General features: G+C 41.2%; 1 protein-coding gene across 5 annotated transcripts in view; it reads right to left on the reverse strand.

The window, feature by feature from the left end:
- Positions 1-10,830: 10,830 nt before the first annotated feature.
- atl2 (atlastin GTPase 2) overlaps positions 10,831-21,838 on the reverse strand; it is a 142,906-nt gene continuing 131,898 nt past the window's right edge. For 2 of the 5 annotated variants that reach the window (XM_063056344.1, XM_063056346.1), the window contains exon 14: positions 10,835-13,016. In XM_063056344.1, coding sequence (XP_062912414.1) covers positions 12,897-13,016 — 120 coding nt within the window. In that variant the 3' untranslated portion in view covers positions 10,835-12,896. Of the gene's footprint in view, positions 13,578-13,683; positions 13,699-21,838 lie in introns of all 5 variants that reach the window. The other 3 variants (XM_063056345.1, XM_063056347.1, XM_063056349.1) reach the window with 3 other exon arrangements.

Consider the following 21,838-nt stretch of genomic DNA (forward strand, 5'->3'; position numbering starts at 1 on the left):
TGTTGTTTAGTGGCTGTAGATAAATAATGAAGTAATGTTCCAGGACCATTCAGAAATCTGATGGTGAGCGGGAGGAAGCTGTTGCAGGTGACATCTGCAGGCTATTGTGACTCCTCCCTTATGGTAGTAACACAAAGCATGACTTGGATGGTGAGGGCCTTTGCTGCCTTCTTGAGGCACGAGGTCGAAGATGTCCTCGATGGTTGGGAGGGTTGTGTCTGTGATGGAACTGGCTGAGTTTACAACCCTCTGTAGCCTCTTGATCCTGTGTACTGGAGCCTTCATACCAGCTGGTGATGCAACCAGTGAGAATGGTCTCCACTGTACATTTTAAACATTTGCAAACCTTTGGTATTCTCAAACTCATAACAAATAGAGCTGCTGGTGTGTCACCTTTGATTCCATTGGTGTACTGGGCCCAAGGTAGATCCTCTGAGATGTTGACGCCCACCCAGGAACTAGAAGCAATGCACCCTTTACACCACTCACACCTCCGTAAGTACTGGTGTGTTTTCCCCAGACTTCCCCTTTCTGAAGTCCACGATCAATTACTTGGTCTTGCTGGGCTTGAATGTGCGGTGGTGGTTGTGACCACTCAACCACCTAATGTTTTTCACTTTTGTATGCCTCCTTGTTGCCATCTGAGATTCTGCTGGCAACAATAGTATCATCAACAAATTTATAGATGGTGTTTGAGCTGTGCTCAGCAATGCAGTCATGACTGTAAGCAAGTAATATTAGTGGGTTAAGCATGCATCTTTGAGGTGATTGTCAGTGAGATTTTCTTGCTTGTCCATACTGGTGGTCATCTCCCAATAAAGTTACAGTACATGGGGATGAGGTTCAGTTATAGATAAATTAGGTCAGACCAGGAAGTGAGGTATGGCATAAGATTCATGAGGACTGGAAGCTCATCTGCACCTAGCTAAATGCAAGGACACTGGCTTGCTTTTAACTGGGCACACAGGAAAACTTACAATCACAGAGAAGGGTAGGACTGACCATCTCACATTCAAAAGAATAGGAACTGCAGATATGATAGGGAGGATGTTTCTTTTTAAAAAAGAACAGATGGTTTATCATTATTAATCAAGGAAACCATCAGTGCAGTAATGAGGGAGGAATTGTGAGTGGAGCTTAGAAATATAAAACACCGCTGTGATTATACCACAAGCCTCCCAACAGTCAATGGCAGGTGTAGACAAACCCTAGAAATGTGGTAGAGGAATAGGGTTGTAGATTGTCACAGATTTCAACATCCCATTATTAACTTGGTTTGAAAGCATCGGGGTGAAATTTTAAAGTGCATTTATTAGGGGTTTTTAAGTCAGTATGTAGAGATTATAACTAACTAGGCATGAGGGAGTGATTAACGTAATCCCAGGGTGAGTGGATGGAGTGTTAGTGGACAAGCATTTTAGTAAATTAAAAGTAGTTATGGAGAAGGATAATCCAGAAATTAAATGGATGCTTTTCATCTGCATTCACTAAGCAGAACAACATTGTAATTGTACATTTCAGTGGGGATGATGAAATTCTAGAGCACCTTAACATTATAAAAAGGAGACAATAGATGGTTGGGTTGATTTGTTCTCTGATCTCGTCAATGTGCTGTTGATGGTGGTGTCCCCTGAATGCTTGGTCTTCATGTACTTCTCAAACAGCTGATTGGACGTCATTCCAGAAACTCATTTGTGATGTCACTGATTGGCTGTGTAGCGAACTTTGTACATTGTGGTCTGAAATTTTGCCCTCATCAGCTTATAAGTAGGATTGAGGTCTACGGATTTATTACTCCCCTTTCCATGGAGTATGTGGACTCATTACTACCAGATTGTTATTCAACATGATCTTCCATGACCTGAGGTTAAAGTCCTTTTCCATTCTGAGCTGGAGTCCAGGATAAAGCCAAAATTATTTACTGAATGATACATCTGCAATGACATTAAGCAAGTGGGTCCAATACGAATTCGGAATCCACATTAAGGCTGGTGTTATCTTAAAGGCTGGCATTTACTTTTTTTTATCAGATGGTCCTCTTGGATCCTTACTTACAGTGAGAGAATTTTCTTGGTAAAAGCAGGATTTGCTCGTCTTGCTCTTTCCTGGTTGATTCAATGCAACAGCCATTGATTTATGGCATGGATTGTTTTTGTGAGCTGAGCACAGTGTGAGGACAGAGAGGATGTTCTTCTGCACAAAATGGTGTCACATAAATCAGTACAGACAAATATTCTGTGGTTATTGAAGAAATGGGATACTTCTGAGAAATGCTGGAGGATCTCAGCAGGTCAGACAGCATCCATGGAAAGGAAGAGTTGACATTTCATGCTGACACCCTTTATCAGTACTGGAAAGGGAGCTGGAGAAGCCAGAATAAGAAGGTGAAGAGGGGAAGTAATAAAAGATGGCATGTGATGGGGGCGGGGCGGGGGCGGGTGAGGTAAGAGGGAAGAAGTGAGAAGCTGGGAGGTGATAAGTGGAAAAGGTAAAGGACTGAAGAAGAAATCTGTTAGGAGAGGAGAGCTGACCATGAGAGAAAAGGAAGATTCTGGCATTCATAGTAAGAGGATTCGAGTACAGGAGCAGGGAGGCACTACTGCAGTTGTACAAGGCCTTGGTGAGACCACACCTGTGAGTATCGTGTGCAGTTTTGGGTCCCCTAATCTGAGGAAAGACATCCTTGCCGTAGAGGGAGTACAAAGAAGGTTCACCAGTTTGATTCCTGGGATGGCAGGACTTTCATATGATGAAAGACTAGATAGACTAGGCTTATATTCGTCGGAATTTAGAAGATTGAGGAGGGGATCTTATTGAAACATATAAAATCCTAAAGGGATTGGACAGGCTAGATGCAGGAAGATTGTTCCCAATGTTGGGGAAGTCCAGAACGAGGGGTCACAGTTTGAGGATAAAGGGGAAGCCTTTTAGGACCGAGATTAGGAAAAACTTCTTCACACAGAGAGTGGTGAATCTGTGGAATTCTTTGCCACAGTAAACAGTTGAGGCCGGTTCATTGGCTATATTTAAGAGGGAGTCAGATATGGCCCTTGTGGCTAAAGGGATCGGGGGTATGGAGGGAAGGCAGGTACAGGGTTCTGAGTTGGATGATCAGCCATGATCATACTGAATGGTGGTGCAGGCTCGAAGGTCCGAATGGCCTACTCCTGCACCTATTTTCTATGTTTCTATTCCCTCTTTAGCCCTTTACAATGCAGCCTGAAATGCTGTGTTCATTGCTTTCCATGGATGCTAACTGACTTGCAGTCCCTCCAACATTTTGTGTTATTCTGGATGTCCAGCATCTGCAGGATCTCTTGTGTCTTCCCAATATTGTTCAACCAAACCGCCTCATCGATTCAAAGTAGCCATTAGCTTGAATTCCAAAAGTTCTGGCATCTTGTGATGTGATCCAGCCAGTCTTTCCATTTGGGTGGAAAATTCCTACTGCAGTGTTAACCGAACTTTTAACAGATAAAGTAAAACTATTGATTGATCCCATTGACGAATGAGACTATTGGTCACTAATCCAATTCACCTGCATTAAGGCCATGTTATTCTATGCCTTGCCTACTTAAGTGTCTGTTGAAATATTTCTTAAACAGTAATTGCATTTGATTGCACCTGCACTGATAGTACATTCCAGGTATCAACCACTGTAAAATAAAACATCCCCCTGATTCATTTAAAAACTCCTTATTCTCACCTTAATCCTTTGCCCTTTTGCTTTTACCACCAGCTAAGTATCTACCCTATTAATGCCTCTCAAGTTTTATACACTTCTATCAGGTCCCTCCTCAATGTCCACCACTCCAGGGGAAAACAAACAAAGCTTATCATCTCTCCCTATCCAAGCACTATCCTGATCCTGGTGAATATCATCTACACTTTCTCCAGTGCAATCACATCCTGCTTAAAATGTGACAACCAAACTTGTATACAGTTCTTCAACTGAAGCCAAACCAGTGCTTTGTATTGCTGCAACATAACATCCCAACTCTTATATTCTATACCTGACCTATACCACCAAGCAGGTCACATACCCTCATCACCTTACTAGTCTTGCCACTTTCAGGGGACCACAAACTTTGAGCTCTGGATCTCGTCATGTCCTACCTCTATTTGAATTCCCAAAATGCATCACCTCTCATTTGTCCAGATTTAATTCCATCTGATCTACATCCAACAGTGCCTTACACAACTTTCCTCACTACCTCACCACCAGCAACTTTCAAATCATCTTCAAATTTACTTCTGCATCTACACCCTTCTCTGCTCAACGGCATTTGCTCTCATAATCCATGTCAATTTGTCCCAATAGAATGAATGTTTTGTGAACTCTGGGAGTCTTAAGCTAGATCTGCTTAAGGGGGTTTGCAAAATACTTTGTCCCATTCATCTTTTCATAACCTTTTTGTTTGATGTGGGAGCAGGTAATCAACCTTGACTCTTCTTTCCAGCTTTCATTTTCAACTTCCAAATTCAATATTGTAGTGCATTTCTCAGCCAATATTAGCTTTCAGATTCTGTGTTACTCAAATTACACTTCTTCCTGCAGGCACTTATTCCACTGGTTGAGTTGAGTTGTTCCCCATTCTTGGTAATCCATTTGCAAATGTTTCTTCACCATACGAGGAGACATCATCAGTGTGCTGTTCACTTGAATGTTCCTCCAAATGTTTGCCTTTTATATATTTATCAATCAATCGATTAAACATAGAAACATAGAAAATAGGTGCAGGAGTAGGCCATTCGGCCCTTCGAGCCTGCACCGCCATTTATTATGATCATGGCTGATCATCCAACTCAGAACCCCGCCCCAGCCTTCCCTCCATACTCCCTGACCCCCGTAGCCACAAGGGCCATATCTAACTCCCTCTTAAATATAGCCAATGAACTGGCCTCAGCAGTTTCCTATGGCAGAGAATTCCATAGATTCACCACACTCTGTGTGAAGAAGTTTTTCCTAATCTCGGTCCTAAAAGGCTTCCCCTTTATCCTCAAGCTGTGACCCCTTGTTCTGGACTTCCCCAACATCGGGAACAATCTTCCTGCATCAAGCCTGTCCAATCCCTTTAGGATCTTAAACGTTTCAATCAGATCCCCCCTCAATCTTCTAAATTCCAACGAGTACAAGCCCAGTTCATCCAGTCTTTCTTCATATGAAAGTCCTGCCATCCCAGGAATCAATCTGGTGAACCTTCTTTGTACTCCCTCTATGGCAAGGATGTCTTTCCTCAGATTAGGGGACCAAAACTGCACACAATACTCCAGGTGTGGTCTCACCAAGGCCTTGTACAACTGCAGTTGTACCTCCCTGCTCCTGTACTCGAATCCTCTCGCTATAAATGCCAGCATACCATTCCCCTTTTTCACCGCCTGCTGTACCTGCATGCCCACTTTCAATGACTGGTGTATAATGACACCCAGGTCTCGTTGCACCTCCCCTTTTCCTAATCGGCCACCATTCAAATAATAATCTGTTTTCCTATTTTTACCACCAAAGTGGATAACTTCACATTTATCCACATTAAATTGCATCTGCCATGAATTTGCCCACTCACCCAACCTATCCAAGTCACCCTGCATCCTCTTAGCATCCTCCTCACTGCTAACACTGCCACCCAGCATCGTGTCATCCGCAAACTTGGAGATGCTGCATTTAATTCCCTCATCCAAGTTATTAATATATATTGTAAACAACTGGGGTCCCAGCACTGAGCCTTGCGGTACCCCACTAGTCACCGCCTGCCATTCTGAAAAGGTCCCATTTATTCCCACTCTTTGCTTCCTGTCTGCTAACCAATTCTCCACCCACACCAATACCTTACCCCCAATACCGTGTGCTTTAAGTTTGCACACTAATCTCCTGTGTGGGACCTTGTCAAAAGCCTTTTGAAAATCCAAATATACCACATCCACTGGTTCTCCCCATCCACTCTACTAGTTACATCCTCAAAAAATTCTATGAGATTCGTCAGACATGATTTTCCTTTCACAAATCCATGCTGACTTTGTCCGATCATTTCACCGCTTTCCAAATGTGCTGTTATCACATCCTTGATAACTGACTCCAGCAGTTTCCCCACCACCGACGTTAGGCTAACCGGTCTATAATTCCCCGGTTTCTCTCTCCTTCCTTTTTTAAAAAGTGGGGTTACATTAGCCACCCTCCAATCCTCAGGAACTAGTCCAGAGTCTAACGAGTTTTGAAAAATTATCACTAATGCATCCACTATTTCTTGGGCTACTTCCTTAAGCACTCTAGGATGCAGACCATCTGGCCCTGGGGATTTATCTGCCTTCAATCCCTTCAATTTACCTAACACCACTTCCCTACTAACATGTATTTCGCTCAGTTCCTCCATCTCACTGGACCCTCTGTCCCTTACTATCTCTGGAAGATTATTTATGTCCTCCTTAGTGAAGACAGAACCAAAGTAATTATTCAATTGGTCTGCCATGTCCTTGCTCCCCATAATCAATTCACCTGTTTCTGTCTGCAGGGGACCTACATTTGTCTTTACCAGTCTTTTCCTTTTTACAAATCTATAAAAGCTTTTACAGTCCGTTTTTATGTTCCCTGCCAGTTTTCTCTCATAATCTTTTTTCCCCTTCCTAATTAAGCCCTTTGTCCTCCTCTGCTGAACTCTGAATTTCTCCCAGTCCTCAGGTGAGCCACTTTCTCTGGCCAATTTGTATGCTTCTTCTTTGGAATTGATACTATCCCTAATTTCTCTTGTCAGCCACGGGTGCACTACCTTCCTTGATTTATTCTTTTGCCAAACTGGGAAGAACAATTGTTGTAGTTCATCCATGCAACCTTTAAATGCTTGCCATTGCATATCCACCGTCAATCCTTTAAGTGTCATTTGCCAGTCTATCTTAGCTAATTCACGTCTCATACCTTCAGTTACCCCTCTTTAAGTTCAGAACCTTTGTTTCTGAATTAACTATGTCACTCTCCATCTTAATGAAGAATTCCACCATATTATGGTCACTCTTACCCAAGAGGCCTCTCACGACAAGATCGCTAATTAACCCTTCCTCATTGCTCAAAACCCAGTCCAGAATAGCCTGCTCTCTAGTTGGTTCCTCGGCATGTCGGTTCAAAAAACCATCCCGCATACATTCCAAGAAATCCTCTTCCTCAGCACCTTTACCAATTTGGTTCACCCAATCTACATGTAGATTGAAGTCACCCATTATAACTGGCTGTTCCTTTATTGCACACATTTCTAATTTCCTGTTTAATACCATCTCCGACCTCACTACTACTGTTAGGTGGCCTGTACACAACTCCCACCAGCGTCTTCTGCCCCTTAGTGTTACGCAGCTCTACCCATATCAATTCCACATCTTCCCGGCTTATGTCCTTCCTTTCTATTGCGTTAATCTCTTCTTTAACCAGCAATGCCACCCCACCTCCCCTTCCTTCATGTCTATCCCTCCTGAATATTGAATATCCCTGAACGTTGAGCTCCCATCCCTGGTCACCCTGGAGCCATGTCTCTGTGATCCCAACTATATCATAATCATTAATAACAATCTGCACTTTCAATTCATCCACCTTATTACGAATGCTCCTTGCATTGACACACAAAGCCTTCAGGCGCTCTTTTACAACTTTCTTAGCCGTTATACAATTATGTTGAAAAGTGGCCCTTTTTAATGCTTGCCCTGGATTTGTCGGCCTGCCACTTTTACTTTTCTCCTTAGTACTTTTTGCTTCTACCCTCACTTTACACCCCTGTCTCTCTGCACTGGTTCCCATCCCCCTGTTGTGAACTAACCTCCTCACGCCTAGCCTCTTTAATTTGATTCCCACCCCCCAACCATTCCAGTTTAAAGTCACCTCAGTAGCCCCTGCTAATCTCCCTGCCAGGATATTGGTCCCCCTAGGATTCAAGTGTAACCCGTCCTTTTTGTACAGGTCACGCCTGCGCCAAAAGAGGTCCCAATGATCCAAAAACTTGAATCCCTGCCCCCTGCTCCAATCCCTCAGCCACGCATTTATCCTCCACCTCATCGCATTCCTACTCTCACTGTCGCGTGGCACAGGCAGTAATCCCGAGATTACTACCTTTGCGGTCCTTTTTCTCAACTCCATATTTGGTGGTCATTACAGAAATTTAAGTGACATGGAGGGGGAGGGGGTCCTCATCAGTGATTGGTTGCAGGGTATACTCTGTCATTACCTGGAATTTTGCCCACATTGGCTTATAAGTGGTATTGAGGTCTACATGGCTGCTAATAAAATTGTTTGCAGAAAACCATGCTTCTAGAAATTCTCTTGCATGCCGCGTGCTTGCACCATGGACTAGTTCCTGAGGATTGGAGGGTGGCTAATGTAAACTCCACTTTTTAAAAAAGGAGGGAGAGAGAAACCGGGGAATTATAGACCCATTAGTCTAACATCAGTGGTGGGGAAAATGCTAGAGTCAGTTATCAAAGATGTGATAACAGCACATTTGGAAAGCGGTGATTTCATCGGACAAAGTCAGCATAAATTTGTGAAAGGAAAATCATGTCTGACAAATCTCATAGAATATTTTGAGGATGTAACGAGTAGAGTGGATAGGGGAGAACCAGTGGATGTGGTATACTTGGATTTTCAAAAGGCTTTTGACAAGGTCCCACACAGGAGATTAGTGTGCAAACTTAAAGCACACGGTATTGGGGGTATGGTATTGATGTGGATAGAGAATTGGTTGGCAGACAGGAAACAAAGAGTGGGAATAAACAGGACCTTTTCAGAATGGCAGGCAGTGACTAGTGGGGTACCGCAAGGCTCAGTGCTGGGACCCCAGTTGTTTACAATATATATTAATGACTTAGATGAGGGAATTAAATGCAGCATCTCCAAGTTTGCGGATGACATGAAGCTGGGCGGCAGTGTTAGCTGTGAGGAGGATGCTAAGAGGATGCAGAGTGACTTGGATAGGTTAGGTGAGTGGGCAAATTCATGGCAGATGCAATTTAATGCAGATAAATGTGAGGTTATCCACTTTGTGGAAAAAACAGGAAAACAGATTATTATCTGAATAGTGGCCAATTAGGAAGAGGGGAGGTGCAACTAGACCTGGGTGTCATTATACACCAGTCATTGAAAGTGGGCATGCAGGTACAGCAGGCGGTGAAAAAGGCGAATGGTATGCTGGCATTCATAGCAAGAGGATTCGAGTACAGGAGCAGGGAGGTACTACTGCAGTTGTACAAGGCCTTGGTGAGACCACACCTGGAGTATTGTGTGCAGGTTTGGTCCCCTAATCTGAGGAAAGACATTCTTGCCATAGAGGGAGTACAAAGAAGGTTCACCAGTTTGATTCCTGGGATGGCAGGACTTTCATATAATGAAAGACTAGATCGACTAGGCTTATACTCGTTGGAATGTAGAAGATTTACAGGGGGATCTTATTGAAACATATAAAATTCTAAAGGGATTGGACAGGCTAGATGCAGGAAGATTGTTCCCGATGTTGGGAAAGTCCGGAACGAGGGGTCACAGTTTGAGGATAAAGGGGAAGCCTTTTAGGACCGAGATGAGGAAAAACTTCTTCACACAGAGAGTGGTGAATCTGTGGAATTCTCTGCCACAGGAAACAGTTGAGGCCAGTTCATTGGCTATATTTAAGAGGGAGTTGGATAAGGCCCTTGTGGCTAAAGGGATCAGGGGTATGGAGGGAAGGCTAGTACAGGGTTCTGAGTTGGATGATCAGCCATGATCATACTGAATGGTGGTGCAGGCTCAAAGGGCCAAATGGCCTACTCCTGCACCTATTTTCTATGTTTCAATGATGCCCAGTCAAATTTGTGCCCCTCTTGAACTTCATGGGTAGAGACTATGGAGAGTTGGTCATGCCACTCATGGTTTGTTGAGCTTAGTTTTCTCTCTGTTTGGCCAATATAACATTTGCTGCAGTCCCCACATTGGATTTTGTCAACCACATTGATCTTGTCTAAGCAACACAGACAAAAAGCTGGAAGAACTCAGCAGGCCAGGCAGTATCTATGGAAAAGAGTACAGTTGACATTTCAGGCAGAGACTCTCCAGCAGGACTAGAGGGAAAAAAAGATGAGGGGTAGAGTTAAGGGGGGGGGGAGGAGTGAAGTAAAAAGTTGGGAAGTTGCTGGAAACGGGAGAGTCTGAAAGAAGACAGAAGGCCATGGAAGAAAGAAAAGGGGGAAGGAGAACCAGAGGGAGGCAATGGGCAGGCAAGGAGATGAAGTGAGAGGGAAAAGGGGATAAGGAGTGGTGAAGGAGAGGAAGGGTCATTACTACAAGTTCAAGAAATCAGTGTTCGTGGCATCAGGTTGGAGTGAATACCTAGATGGAATACGAGGTGTTGTTCCTCCAACTCAAGTGTGGCCTCATCATGACAGTGGTGGAGGCCATGAATAGATACATTAGAATGGGAATGGAAAGTGGAATTAAATTGGGTGCCACTGGGAGATCCCGTTCTTTCTGGCTGACAGAGCATCAGTGCTCAGCAAAGATTAGGAGACATTTGAGAGGAATAATAAATCAGCCATGATGGAATTGTGGAGATTCAACGGGCTGAATGACCCAATTCTGCTATATCTTATGGTAAACTCTTCAGTGAAAGTTTCAGGCCAAAAACAGTTCAAAAACCTTCCGCTACAGCAGGGGGTCCCACCCTGACATCCACAGACCCATCAGTTAATGGCATAAAGTCTGGGAACCCCTGTGCTACAGTATCTCCAAGCTGAAACATTAACTTTCTCTTTCCAGAGATGCATCTGTTTCCAATATTGTACATTTTTATTTCATATTGCCAACATCTACAATTTTCTTTATTTTCATTGTCAAAGCTCCTTGTTTACAATCATACTTTATTCATATACTTTCTAGTTCTCCTGGTTATTACAGAGGCAAGACTGACTAGTAATTGTTCACATGTACAAAAGTGTGAAAGAATATTCATAGGAGGGAGTTAATGGAAGGGGACAGGATGTCTTTGGCCACTGCTCAAAACCCCACAGCATTATTTGAAGAATAGCTGATCTGATATCCAATCCTTATCCTTCTGTGGTGGTGAATTTATCACTGTTAAATAGGAAAATGAAAAGAATGTTGCATGGATTCAAGTGGATCATGGGTCAGTCTGTACAGCCACCCAAGGGCACCCCCCTTAGGAGAGTATTTTCCTAGACTCAAGTGATCACACCACCACCACTCCTTCTGCAGTCAAAACCTTAGTTACATTTTGGTGCTATACACAAATTGGATGCAATTAGAGTTGACTACCAGATTATTTTGCAGCTTCAGTCAGGGTACACTGAAATGATGCAAACTGTGCCTGTCAATGACATTCAGACATCAGAATGACGAAGGAAGCCTTTATGTTTAATCAATCGTGATCCAGCTCAGACAAAACTAACAACTCCAGCTGGCTTTTGAGACATACATCCAACTAGACTAATTACAGCTTCATCCACAAATTACTGCAGATTCAGTAGTTTTCAATTGTTTTAACAAGAGCAAAATAAAATTTTATTACTGTCAAATTAAATTACTTTATTCCATCTGAGCAACAATATACAATACTGAAATATTTGAATGTTTCTGAAGCACAATCAGCAAGTTTGTGAAAATTGTTTAATGTGTATCTAAACAATTTATATTACCCATTACGGATTTATATACAGACACAAGAACTCTCGGGGGAGAAACATTTCTTTTTACATTTAAATGAGGCCAATATGACCTAGATACATTTCACAGATTAAGTATTAAATTTTAAAAAAGTTTTAGACACTTAAATGACCTTTACATCTTGCAGAATTCATTTCACCCAAAAAATACAAACAGAAGCAGGAAATCTCAGAGTACTTTAATTATATATTGAAAAATAAATTACAGGAAATAACTTTAAAATGCAACAGAAGACAACTGAATTCCACAACAAACATTCCCAATGCTTTGCAATAAGGGGTAGGATTGCAACGCTCAAGGCAGTTAATATCACAAATATATCAAAACCTCAAATTTGATGCATTTTGATGCTTACATCACTCACAAATAACAGTCCTTTACATAAACTGCACGGAGTCTACCACTGTACCAGATTTTGCCATTAACTACAAAAACTTCAGATACAAAATTTGGTATTTATATATTTATATTTCATATACATGCCCCATGTCTATAATTTGATAGCAAATTAAATTAAAGATAATGCAGTATGCAGTCAAATACTGACAACTACAGGTAACAGTTCTTTGTGGATGGACTTATTACTGTTAAGAAAAATGAAAAGCATGTTGGATGGATTACTGGCAGTAATGAAATGGTGAAGTCTCCCAGCAGTTGAACTGTAAATGATGCACAATGTTGTCAGTATGTATTCAGGAAAAAAAAAGGCCTGGTAAGCTTCAATTACTCTCAACCTAACAAAGTAATCCAGGCATCTGGATAGTTTGGATTCATGCACTGTAATACTGGTAATAAAAGCAGAACTTTAACAAAATAAAGAAAATATGCACTGATTGATTTTCTAAGTATCACCTCAAATGATCCCATTGATTCATCTGTACAGATTACTCTGTACAAATCAGTCTATTACACAAATCCACCAATGCACTAGAGGTGACTTGGAAAAGGAAATTCAACTTATGTTCATAACAATAAGTAACATTCAAAATTAATTTTGTTTTTAATTTATCCCTGAACTTTATTTAGTAATGTAAAATTTTCTATCCATTATTAAAATCTTCTCCAGCAAAATTCCTCCTTTCTTCAGACCTTTATGGCAGCATCCAGTGAAGTTGGGACTTGCACTTCAAAATCTACACAGAATAATCATAAATTGATGCACCAAATCCAGAACCTACAGCAAACACTTGACAGCAATAGAACCAGGCAAGTTGGATTGTCAGTTTGTCTTTAATTTGGCATGTTGGGAGCCCTGTTCAGTCAAACCTGCTTTGATGGAGTTTGCTACAGTTTGCTTTATGTTGTCCTCCATCAAACTGTCACTCAGTGGCTTCAACACCTGTAATATGGGAATGTTAAAAGAAAAAAGGGAGACTTAAAAACATACTAACAGAAAGCAGAAATATGTTCATTGTAAGTTTCCCCATTAAGTAGCTTCAGAATAGCTATATGAATAAAGAATAAAAAATGGAATGGAAAACTAAGTTCAACCAAAGAAAGTTGTGAAAAAATAAGCTAACTATTGATTGTGCAATTCTGGCATTATATAATACAATGGATAATACAAGGTTTATATATATATAAAAATTAAATTTTAAAAAATTCATGATCTTAAGATGTATTTACCACAACTTTCAACTCAGTTTTTAATGTCACTTAAGAAATAAGTAGCTCTGCACCCTACATTGAGTTAACCATGTACAATTTATAGCCTCCTGCACAGTAAAACCCTGACCAGTTCACGCTGTACATGTCATTGTCCACACTTCCATCCCCATCCCAAAAAATGAAAGGACAACAGCTAGTTTTTCTTCTTGTTGTTTGATGATAGCCTCAGTGATGACGTAACAGAACGATGGATCACTCTATTTCGAGCTGATGTGAACAGCTTGCTTAACACCTAAAACAAGGAGTTGTTAGTTAGTGACTACAAAGTACTTCATTTCTCAAAAAGATTGATTGGGACAATTATATTAAACAAATTTTCCAGAAAACAAGGTTTTCACCTTCTTTGGACTCCTCTGGATTGCAAGGAGGAAAAAGAAAGAAAAGGCAGTTAGTGTACAGTGATAAGAATAGACAGACTAAAGTTTGGGAACCAAAGCTTAAATCTGAAGATCCAAGGACAGTCTGCAGAGCACAATACAGCCAGGGGAAAGATTTATTCAGGTCAATCCCAGAACAGGAACAAAACATTAAATGAGCAACCCAAATCTTCTTTCTAATTCCCAAACCCTTTCTCAAATTGAACAGTAGTTAATATATCCCTTTAACCCTGTCCTGCCATTCAATAAAATCAAGGATGATTTGAATACTAGTTGAATTCTCATCTTTGCCACAAATCCCTCATTACTTTAATAAATCTTCATAAAAGATTTGAAATTATCAGCTGATCTACTACCACTTGCCTTTTGCAGAAGAGTTCCAAATTTCATCAATTCTGCACATTTCCCAACTTCATTCCTAAGTATTGGTTATAATTTTTAGATTGTCTCAAATCTTGGACTCCCCAGTCTATAGGAATATTTTAATTCTGCTTAAATTTAAAATTTCTCTTAATTCACTGTTGAGATTCCAGTGAATACAACCTCATTTGCTCTTGTAATTTACCCGCTGAGTACAGGTAAACTAACAAGCAGCCCTCCCTGACAGTCTATACTTCTCACCCATTTCAGGAAAAGAGGTAACATAATCAAGGAACACTTACCCCCACCGGCATCATTCTCTTTTCCCACCTGCCACCAGGCAAAAGCTAAAAAGGCCAGATAGGTCAGCTGTTATCAGACGCTTGAATAGACTAGAACACTTGTTGTGGCCCTTGAACTTTGCCTACCTGCATGTTCTCTAACTGCACCACTATACTCTGCACTTTTTAAAAAAAACTACCTCAATGTAATTATAGGTGGCATGAGCTGTCTAAATGGTACACAGAAAAGCTTTTCACTGCACCTTCGTATGTGACAATAATCAATCAATCCAAACTGCTCAGAACAATCCTGCTTTGGTCTAACTACAGTTATAAATTGTACTCCAAGTCTCACGATAAAGACCTGGACTTGCTGTTGACTATTTGAACTACTTAAAACATATCGTCTCATTTCCACCATCCCATGTTATGATCTAGTTAAGCAAGATTTTGGTTAAGACCATAAGATGTGGGAGAAGAATTAGGCCAAAGTTCAGATCAGAGTCAGCTCTGCCATTCCACCATGGCTGATTTATTATTCCTCTCAACCCTACTGTCTTGCCTTCTCCTTGTAACCTTTTACACCCTTGCATATCAATTTTCACTTTAAAAATATCCAATTATTGGCCTCCACAGCAATGAATTCCACAGAATCACCACCCTTTGGCTAAAGAAGTTCTTCCTCATATGTTCTAAAGGGAAGTCCTATTCTGAGGCTGTGCCCTCTGGTCTTAAGACTTTCCCACTAAAAGATGCATCCTCCATGTCCACTCTAAGCCTTTCAATATTCAATGCTTTTTAATGAGATTACCTCCCATTCTTCTGAACTCCAGTGAGTACAGGTATAGGCAGAGAGGCAGAGGCATAAATAAAACTGTTTCATTCCCTGAAACATTCTTGCAAACCTCACCAATGCCAGCACATCTTAGACTAGGGGTGCAAAAACTGCTCAGAATTCTCCAAGTGCAGTCTGACCAATGCCTTGTCATGTCGAGGCTTTATATCTTGCTTTCATATACTAGTCTTCTCAAAATGAATGCTAACATAGTATTTACCCTCCTTTCTACCAATTCAACCTGCAAGTTAACCTTTAGGAAATTCATGACCTCCAAGTTCCTTTGCACCTCTGATTTCTGAATTTGTTCCCTGTTTTGAGAAAAGTCTAGAGTAGATCTTTATTTCTTCTACCAAAGTGTATGATCATATGTTTACCTATACTATATCCATTTACCACTTTCTTGCCCTTGCCCATCTGTCTAAGTCCTTCTGCAGACATCACTCTATCACTTATCTTTGTATCATTTGTAAACTTGGCCATAAAACCATCAATTCCATCACACAAATCATAGATAGGTAACGTGCAAAAAGAGTCCTATGAAATACCACTAGTCAATGGCAGCCAACCAGAATAGACCCAGCTATTCCCATTCTGGCTGACAGGCAGGAGGCAAATTTTCTATCCATGCTAGTACCTTTCCTGTAATACCATGGGCACTTATCTTGTTTAGCAGCCTCATACGCATAGCAGCCTTGTCAAAGGCCTTCTGAAAATCCAAGTAAACAGTATCCTTTGTCTATCCTGCCTATTATTTCCTCGAAGAATCCAAATAGATTTTTCAGACATTTCCATTTAAGGAAACCATGCTGATTTGGCCTATTTTATCATGTGCTTCCAAGTACTCTGAAACCTTATCCTTAATACTGTAATGGAATCCAACATCTTGCCAACCACTGAAGTCAGGCTAACTAGCCTATAATTCAATCTTCTGCCTGCCTCCCTCCCTTCTTAAAGAGTGACATTTTGCAATTTTATAGTGCAATATCATTTATTCAGTTTCACGATCAATTATTGCTCTAAGCATAGAGAGACAGGGAATCCTTATTTTGCTTAAAAGACTGGGTAAAGATGCTTTTAAAACCCCCCCCCAATGTACTTAACCGATTTAGAAACAATAGAAGACAGTAATAAATCAGAATCTAGTCTTTAGATCCTGCACTTGCTCAACCAGCCCTAAATTTATTTCTACAATTTTGTTTCCTTTCTTCTAATGTCCTACAACTTCCTTGCTTCTGGAGGTAGAGAGTGCATGGATCGCAAATTTGGAGCCAACCCCTGAGAATTCACAGCAATGCACTCCACAATGCACTTCACCCCAAAACCAGGTGCAGGGCAGAGATCGGAATGTTGCTGTCTGGAAAACTCCAGGGAAGTAATAGGCCTTATTCACCCATTACTTCAACATCTTGTCTACCAAGACATAGTGACTAAGCTCTTGTATTGTGAATGAAGGAACCAGTGCATGCACTATTACAGCAACCGGAAAGGTGATGGAAAGCAAGTTGTGAGAAAGGCCGTCTGCAAAGGTAAATAGCTCAAAACAAAAGAAAGATTCATCAGATGGAATACTGTGTAACATAGGAATGCAAAGTTGAAATGAACTTTGTTTACACAGTGAGAATGCAAATTGTGACTGTAGAAAGATCTACGTGCTTTTGCATATTGCAAAATTAGTCAGCTCTGTAGATACAAGCATGCGTAGTATCCAAGACATCTTCAGGGAGCGGTGCCTCTGAAAGGCAGCATCCATTATTAAGGACCACCATCACCCAACGCATACTCTTTTCTCACTGTTACCATCAAAAAGGAGGTACAGAACCCTAAAGGCACACACTCAGCGATTCAGGAACAGCTTCTTCCCCTCTGCCATCCAATTCCTAAATGGACATTGAACCCATAAACACAACCTAACTTTTTATTTGTTTTTGCACTACAATTCTTATTTAATATACATATACTTAATAAATATAGAAAAAATATAATGCAATTCATTTATGTATGGCATTGTATTGCTGCCGCAAAGTTAACAAATTTCATGACATATGTAGTAATGTTAAATTGGATCCTGATATGAAACAAAGTGAACATTGTAATTAGAAAAGGAAAATGGAAGGAACGAAGTACGAAAGTAGTAAAGTCTTGCTATAACTATATGAGTGCTAGCAAGACCAGACAGAGCAGAGCATTATTTTGGTCTCCATATTTAAAGAGTGATACACAAGGTTGATTCTAGGCAATAAGTTTGAGCTGGCAAGATCTTGACTTTGGAGTATTGAAGAATGTGAAACAAGACACTGAGGGGTTTTAACAAGGTAAGTGCTGAGGGAATGCCTCAGGGTTGCAGAGGAGGAATGTTCAGAGGTCTAAGAATCTTTAGTTTTCTCCACCACTGAGTGTGGAGGCTGCATCATTGTACAAGGATGAGTTACTTATAGGGACTCATAGGTTATGGGGAGGTACAAGTCATTTGTATTGAATGGCAGCCAAGGCTCAAATGATCAAAATTGATCAAATCAAATGGTCACATCCTCCATTTTTTATGCTCTACAGTTCATCTTGAAATGTTTGCTTAAAGTAGAGGTCATGGAGTGCTGAAAATATTCAGCAGGCCATGCATCATCTATAAAGGAGAAACAGTTAATATTTCAGGTTGCCAACCTTTCTTTAGAACTGTAAAAATTTAGAATATAGGCATACTTAAACTTGTGAAGGGGCAAGAATAAGGAGAAAAGGAATATGAGTGGATACCAACATGGACAACACATACTGATGTCATCCAGGAGAGAGTGTACAAGCTTTGTTAATGAAGTTACTCTGGAGGTATAAATGGGAGAGCTGAGGAGAGAGAAAAGATCTGCTAGAACTGAAATACAAAATACAATGGCTGTAAGTAATCTGAAACAAAGAAGAATGCTAAGAATTCCCAACAGCTCAGGCAGCATCTGTAGGGAAAAAAAGAAATTGAAGTTCAGAAATTGCCAGGGCTAAAAACGGCAGACAATGGAAAACATTGGAAACACTCAGTGTCTATGGAGACAAGCAGAGCTAATGCCATAGACCGATAAACATTGATTCACATGCCAACCTTATCCACCTCTCACCTACAGATGTTTCTTGGCCTGCTGAGCATCACCAGCATTGCTTGCTTAAACTAGAACTAACCAATTCTGATACAAACCGGAAAGGCTTGTCTGAAATTGTGAATTCAGTGTTGAACCAAAGGCTGAAAATGCTTAGAAGGAAGTTGAGATAGCTAATGTGAGCAGGCATAATTTTAAGGTGATGGGAAGTACGGCGGGGGTAGGGGGCGTATGAGGCAACTTTTTTTTGAAAAAGTGGTGTGTGTGTGTGGAATGCACTGCCAGGGTGGTGGTACAAGCAGATACATTAGGGACACAGGGAGATCTAAAAAAACTCCTAGCTAGTCACATGGATAAGAGAAAAATGAAAGGCTATGTAGGAGGCAAGAGTTAGGTTAATGTTAGTGTAGGTTAAAAAGTCAGCACAACTTTACGGACTGAAGGGTCTGTACTGTGCTGTAATGTTCGATGTATACAAGATGCAACCTTGTCTATACTCTTATAAAGTTATATCAAAACCTGTGTTTTATACATCCTCCCTCTTGCAATACAAGCCAGTGTACACTAGCCATGCTAATTACTTGCTGCACCTGCCTTTCATGTATTAGGGCTCAGATCTACTTAAACCTCAAAACACATGCCATTTAAAATAATTTGCTTTCCATTCTTCCTTCCAAAGTGGATAACCTGACATTTCCTTCCCCTATATTTTCAAAGAACCTATATCTCACCATACCACCCTGAGTTTCATTTCCCTGCAGGCATACTTCACAAATCTATAAAAGAGTAACTATAACAGAATCAATGAATGACTGCCCAACTAGGGTGCTCAACCAGAGTGCAGAAAACAAAATAAGCAAAGGCAGCAAGAAGAAAGAATAGAATAAATAAATAAGCCTTTGCCATCATCAGTTACTCTCCCCATTTGGATACACAGATCTCCAATCTCAAGATCTCTCTGTGGTAACACATTCAAAGGTCAGTAATTATCCCTGAGCTTGTCACCACTGAGAAATCTCAGGAAGTGATGAAAGACTATAGGGGAAATGCAATTCTTCAATACAGATCAGATGTCACCAGTTCTCAAGGTCTGCAGCCAGAGTACAACCTTAAGCCCCATTTCCCAGTGCTGAGTGGCTGCTTCACTCTGTCTTGGGCCGCACTACCAGATGTCTTCTGTATCAGTCCATTACTGTAGGATTGCCCAAGGACAGAGGTTCATGTCAGGTCCCAGGTACTGTGAGGTCAGGAGTTTTATACCAGGTTCCTGGTAAAACACACAACTTAAGCTGATGTCCTTTTCTTTTTGAAGAATAGTACTAGTGGATATGTACCGGTGAGTGTTCAGATTGGAGGACCAAAAGCAGAAGGAACCACATATGAATCAGTCAGCTTTGAGGTAGCACTAAGAAAGTTACCAGTGTACCCTTGGTTCCCATACAAAATATATTGCAAATAGTTGAAGCTCCCGAACTAATCCCTGTGGCACCCATTGATTATAAGTCTGAAACTGATCCATTTACATCAACTTTAGTTACTGCAGTTAGCCTCTACCCTATCAATCTGAGCCATTTATTGTTCATTACGAGACACATCCGTGTAGCTCAATATATCAATGCCGGTTCCCACAGTAATCCTAGCAGCTCCATCCCTCCAATTATTTTCGTAGCCCTGCTACTTTACTCTTTCATATGCCTATAAACTCTGCCTTGATTTCCCACTTACAGATTGGGGGGGGGGGGGTGGAATTAGACTAGCCTATTAACCACCAGCACAAGTTAGAAATGTGGGAAGAAAGCAGAGCATCCAGCAGGAACCTAGTCATGAGATTAAAATTTAACCTGGATTCTTGTAACTGTTCGGTAGCACTGACTCCATGCACTCTTGTTCAGTAACCTTTCATGACACTATTGAATATCTTTTGGAAATTATATGACATTTATTGGATATTATACACCATTCTTATCACATCGTTAATAAATTTGTCACACAATTTTTACCTTTCATAAAAACTAATTTGACTCAGCTTGACTGTCTTATGATTCTTTGAATGTCTTATCGTCCCCTTAAAGGATCCTAGCATTTTATCCATTGATACAAATGCCAGGACAGCTTAGCCAGATACAGGTGTCCCCCGCTTTTCGAACGTTCGCTTTACAAAACCTCACTGTTACGAAAGACCTACATTAGTACCCTGTTTTCACTTTCAGAAGGTGTTTTCACTGTTACGAAGAAAGGCAGCGCGCGATAAAAAATCAGTGCGCGCCCCGAGCAGGCGCTCTCCCCTGGATTCATAATGGCATTGCTTTAACACGTTGCACTAAGCAGCCGTTAGCAAGATGAGTTCGAAGGTGTCGGAAAAGCCTGAAAGAGTAAGGGTGTTACACTTAGCGTAAAACTAGACATAATTAAGCGTTTCGATCGTGATGAACGAAGCAAGGACAAAGTGAGTTTGGCTTGTGGAAGTTGACGAAGATGATGTTGAAGAGGTTTTGGCATCTCATGACCAAGAACTGAGAGATGAAGACCTGATGCGATTGGAAGAGGAAACGATAACAATCGAAACTGAATGCAGAAGGTGAAGCAACTGCGTGAGATTTTCGCTGCAATGATAAAGTATGACTTTAATTTTGAAAGGGTACGTAGGTTTAGGGGATATTTGCAGGATGGTGTGAGTGCTTACAAACAACTGTATGATAGAAAAATGCACGAGGCTCAGCAATCAAGCAAGCCTTCTACATCAGCCACAGCAGACGACAAACCTCGACTTTCGACATCGAGGCAGGCAGTCATAGGAGAAGATGAGCAGCCTGCCCTGATCGACGATGAGATGGCACCCCGTGTCCCACCACCCCAAAACCCGGGCCCCGAACAGATACTGTACCGATTCGCGAAGAACGCAGCGGTAGCCGGGAGGCACACAGCACATCTTTAAGAAAAAAGCCGAAATAAACATGCTAATTAATTAGGTGCTGCCTAGCACGTAATTGTCAGCCCAGATCAGAGGCGATGCAATCGGCAATCGCCTCTGACCTGCGCCGACATTTATGTGCTGGGGCAGCACCTAATTAATTAGCATGTTTATTTCGGCTTTTTTTTTAACGATGTGCTGTGTGCCTCCCGGCTACTGCTGCGTTCTTCGCGGCAATGTATCGGGTCGGTGGCCCCGAGGGTGGGGGCCACTGCACCACCCAGCCGGCGACGACTCAGTCTAACACACCATCAACAGTGTGCTCCGTGCTGTTTTCCCAATTCCAGTAAGTGATACTACACTGTACATACATTATTTCTACTTTATATGGGCTGTGTACTTTTACGTGTTATTTGGTAGATTTGGCAGCTTCATAGTTTAAAGGTTACTGGAGAGCGTGTTTATGTCACAGTGCTTGCGTGAGATTTTTGCTACGGGATCTGTGCAGGCAATCGTTGTAGAGAAGTATTTCTACTTTATATAGGCTGTGTATTTATCATATCATTCCTGCTTTTACTATATGTTACTGTTATTTTAGGTTTTATGTGTTATTTAGCATGATTTGGTAGGTTATTTTTGGGTCTGT

This window comes from Mobula hypostoma, chromosome 8, assembly GCF_963921235.1.
Source record: "Mobula hypostoma chromosome 8, sMobHyp1.1, whole genome shotgun sequence".
NCBI classification, from domain to species: domain Eukaryota; kingdom Metazoa; phylum Chordata; class Chondrichthyes; order Myliobatiformes; family Myliobatidae; genus Mobula; species Mobula hypostoma.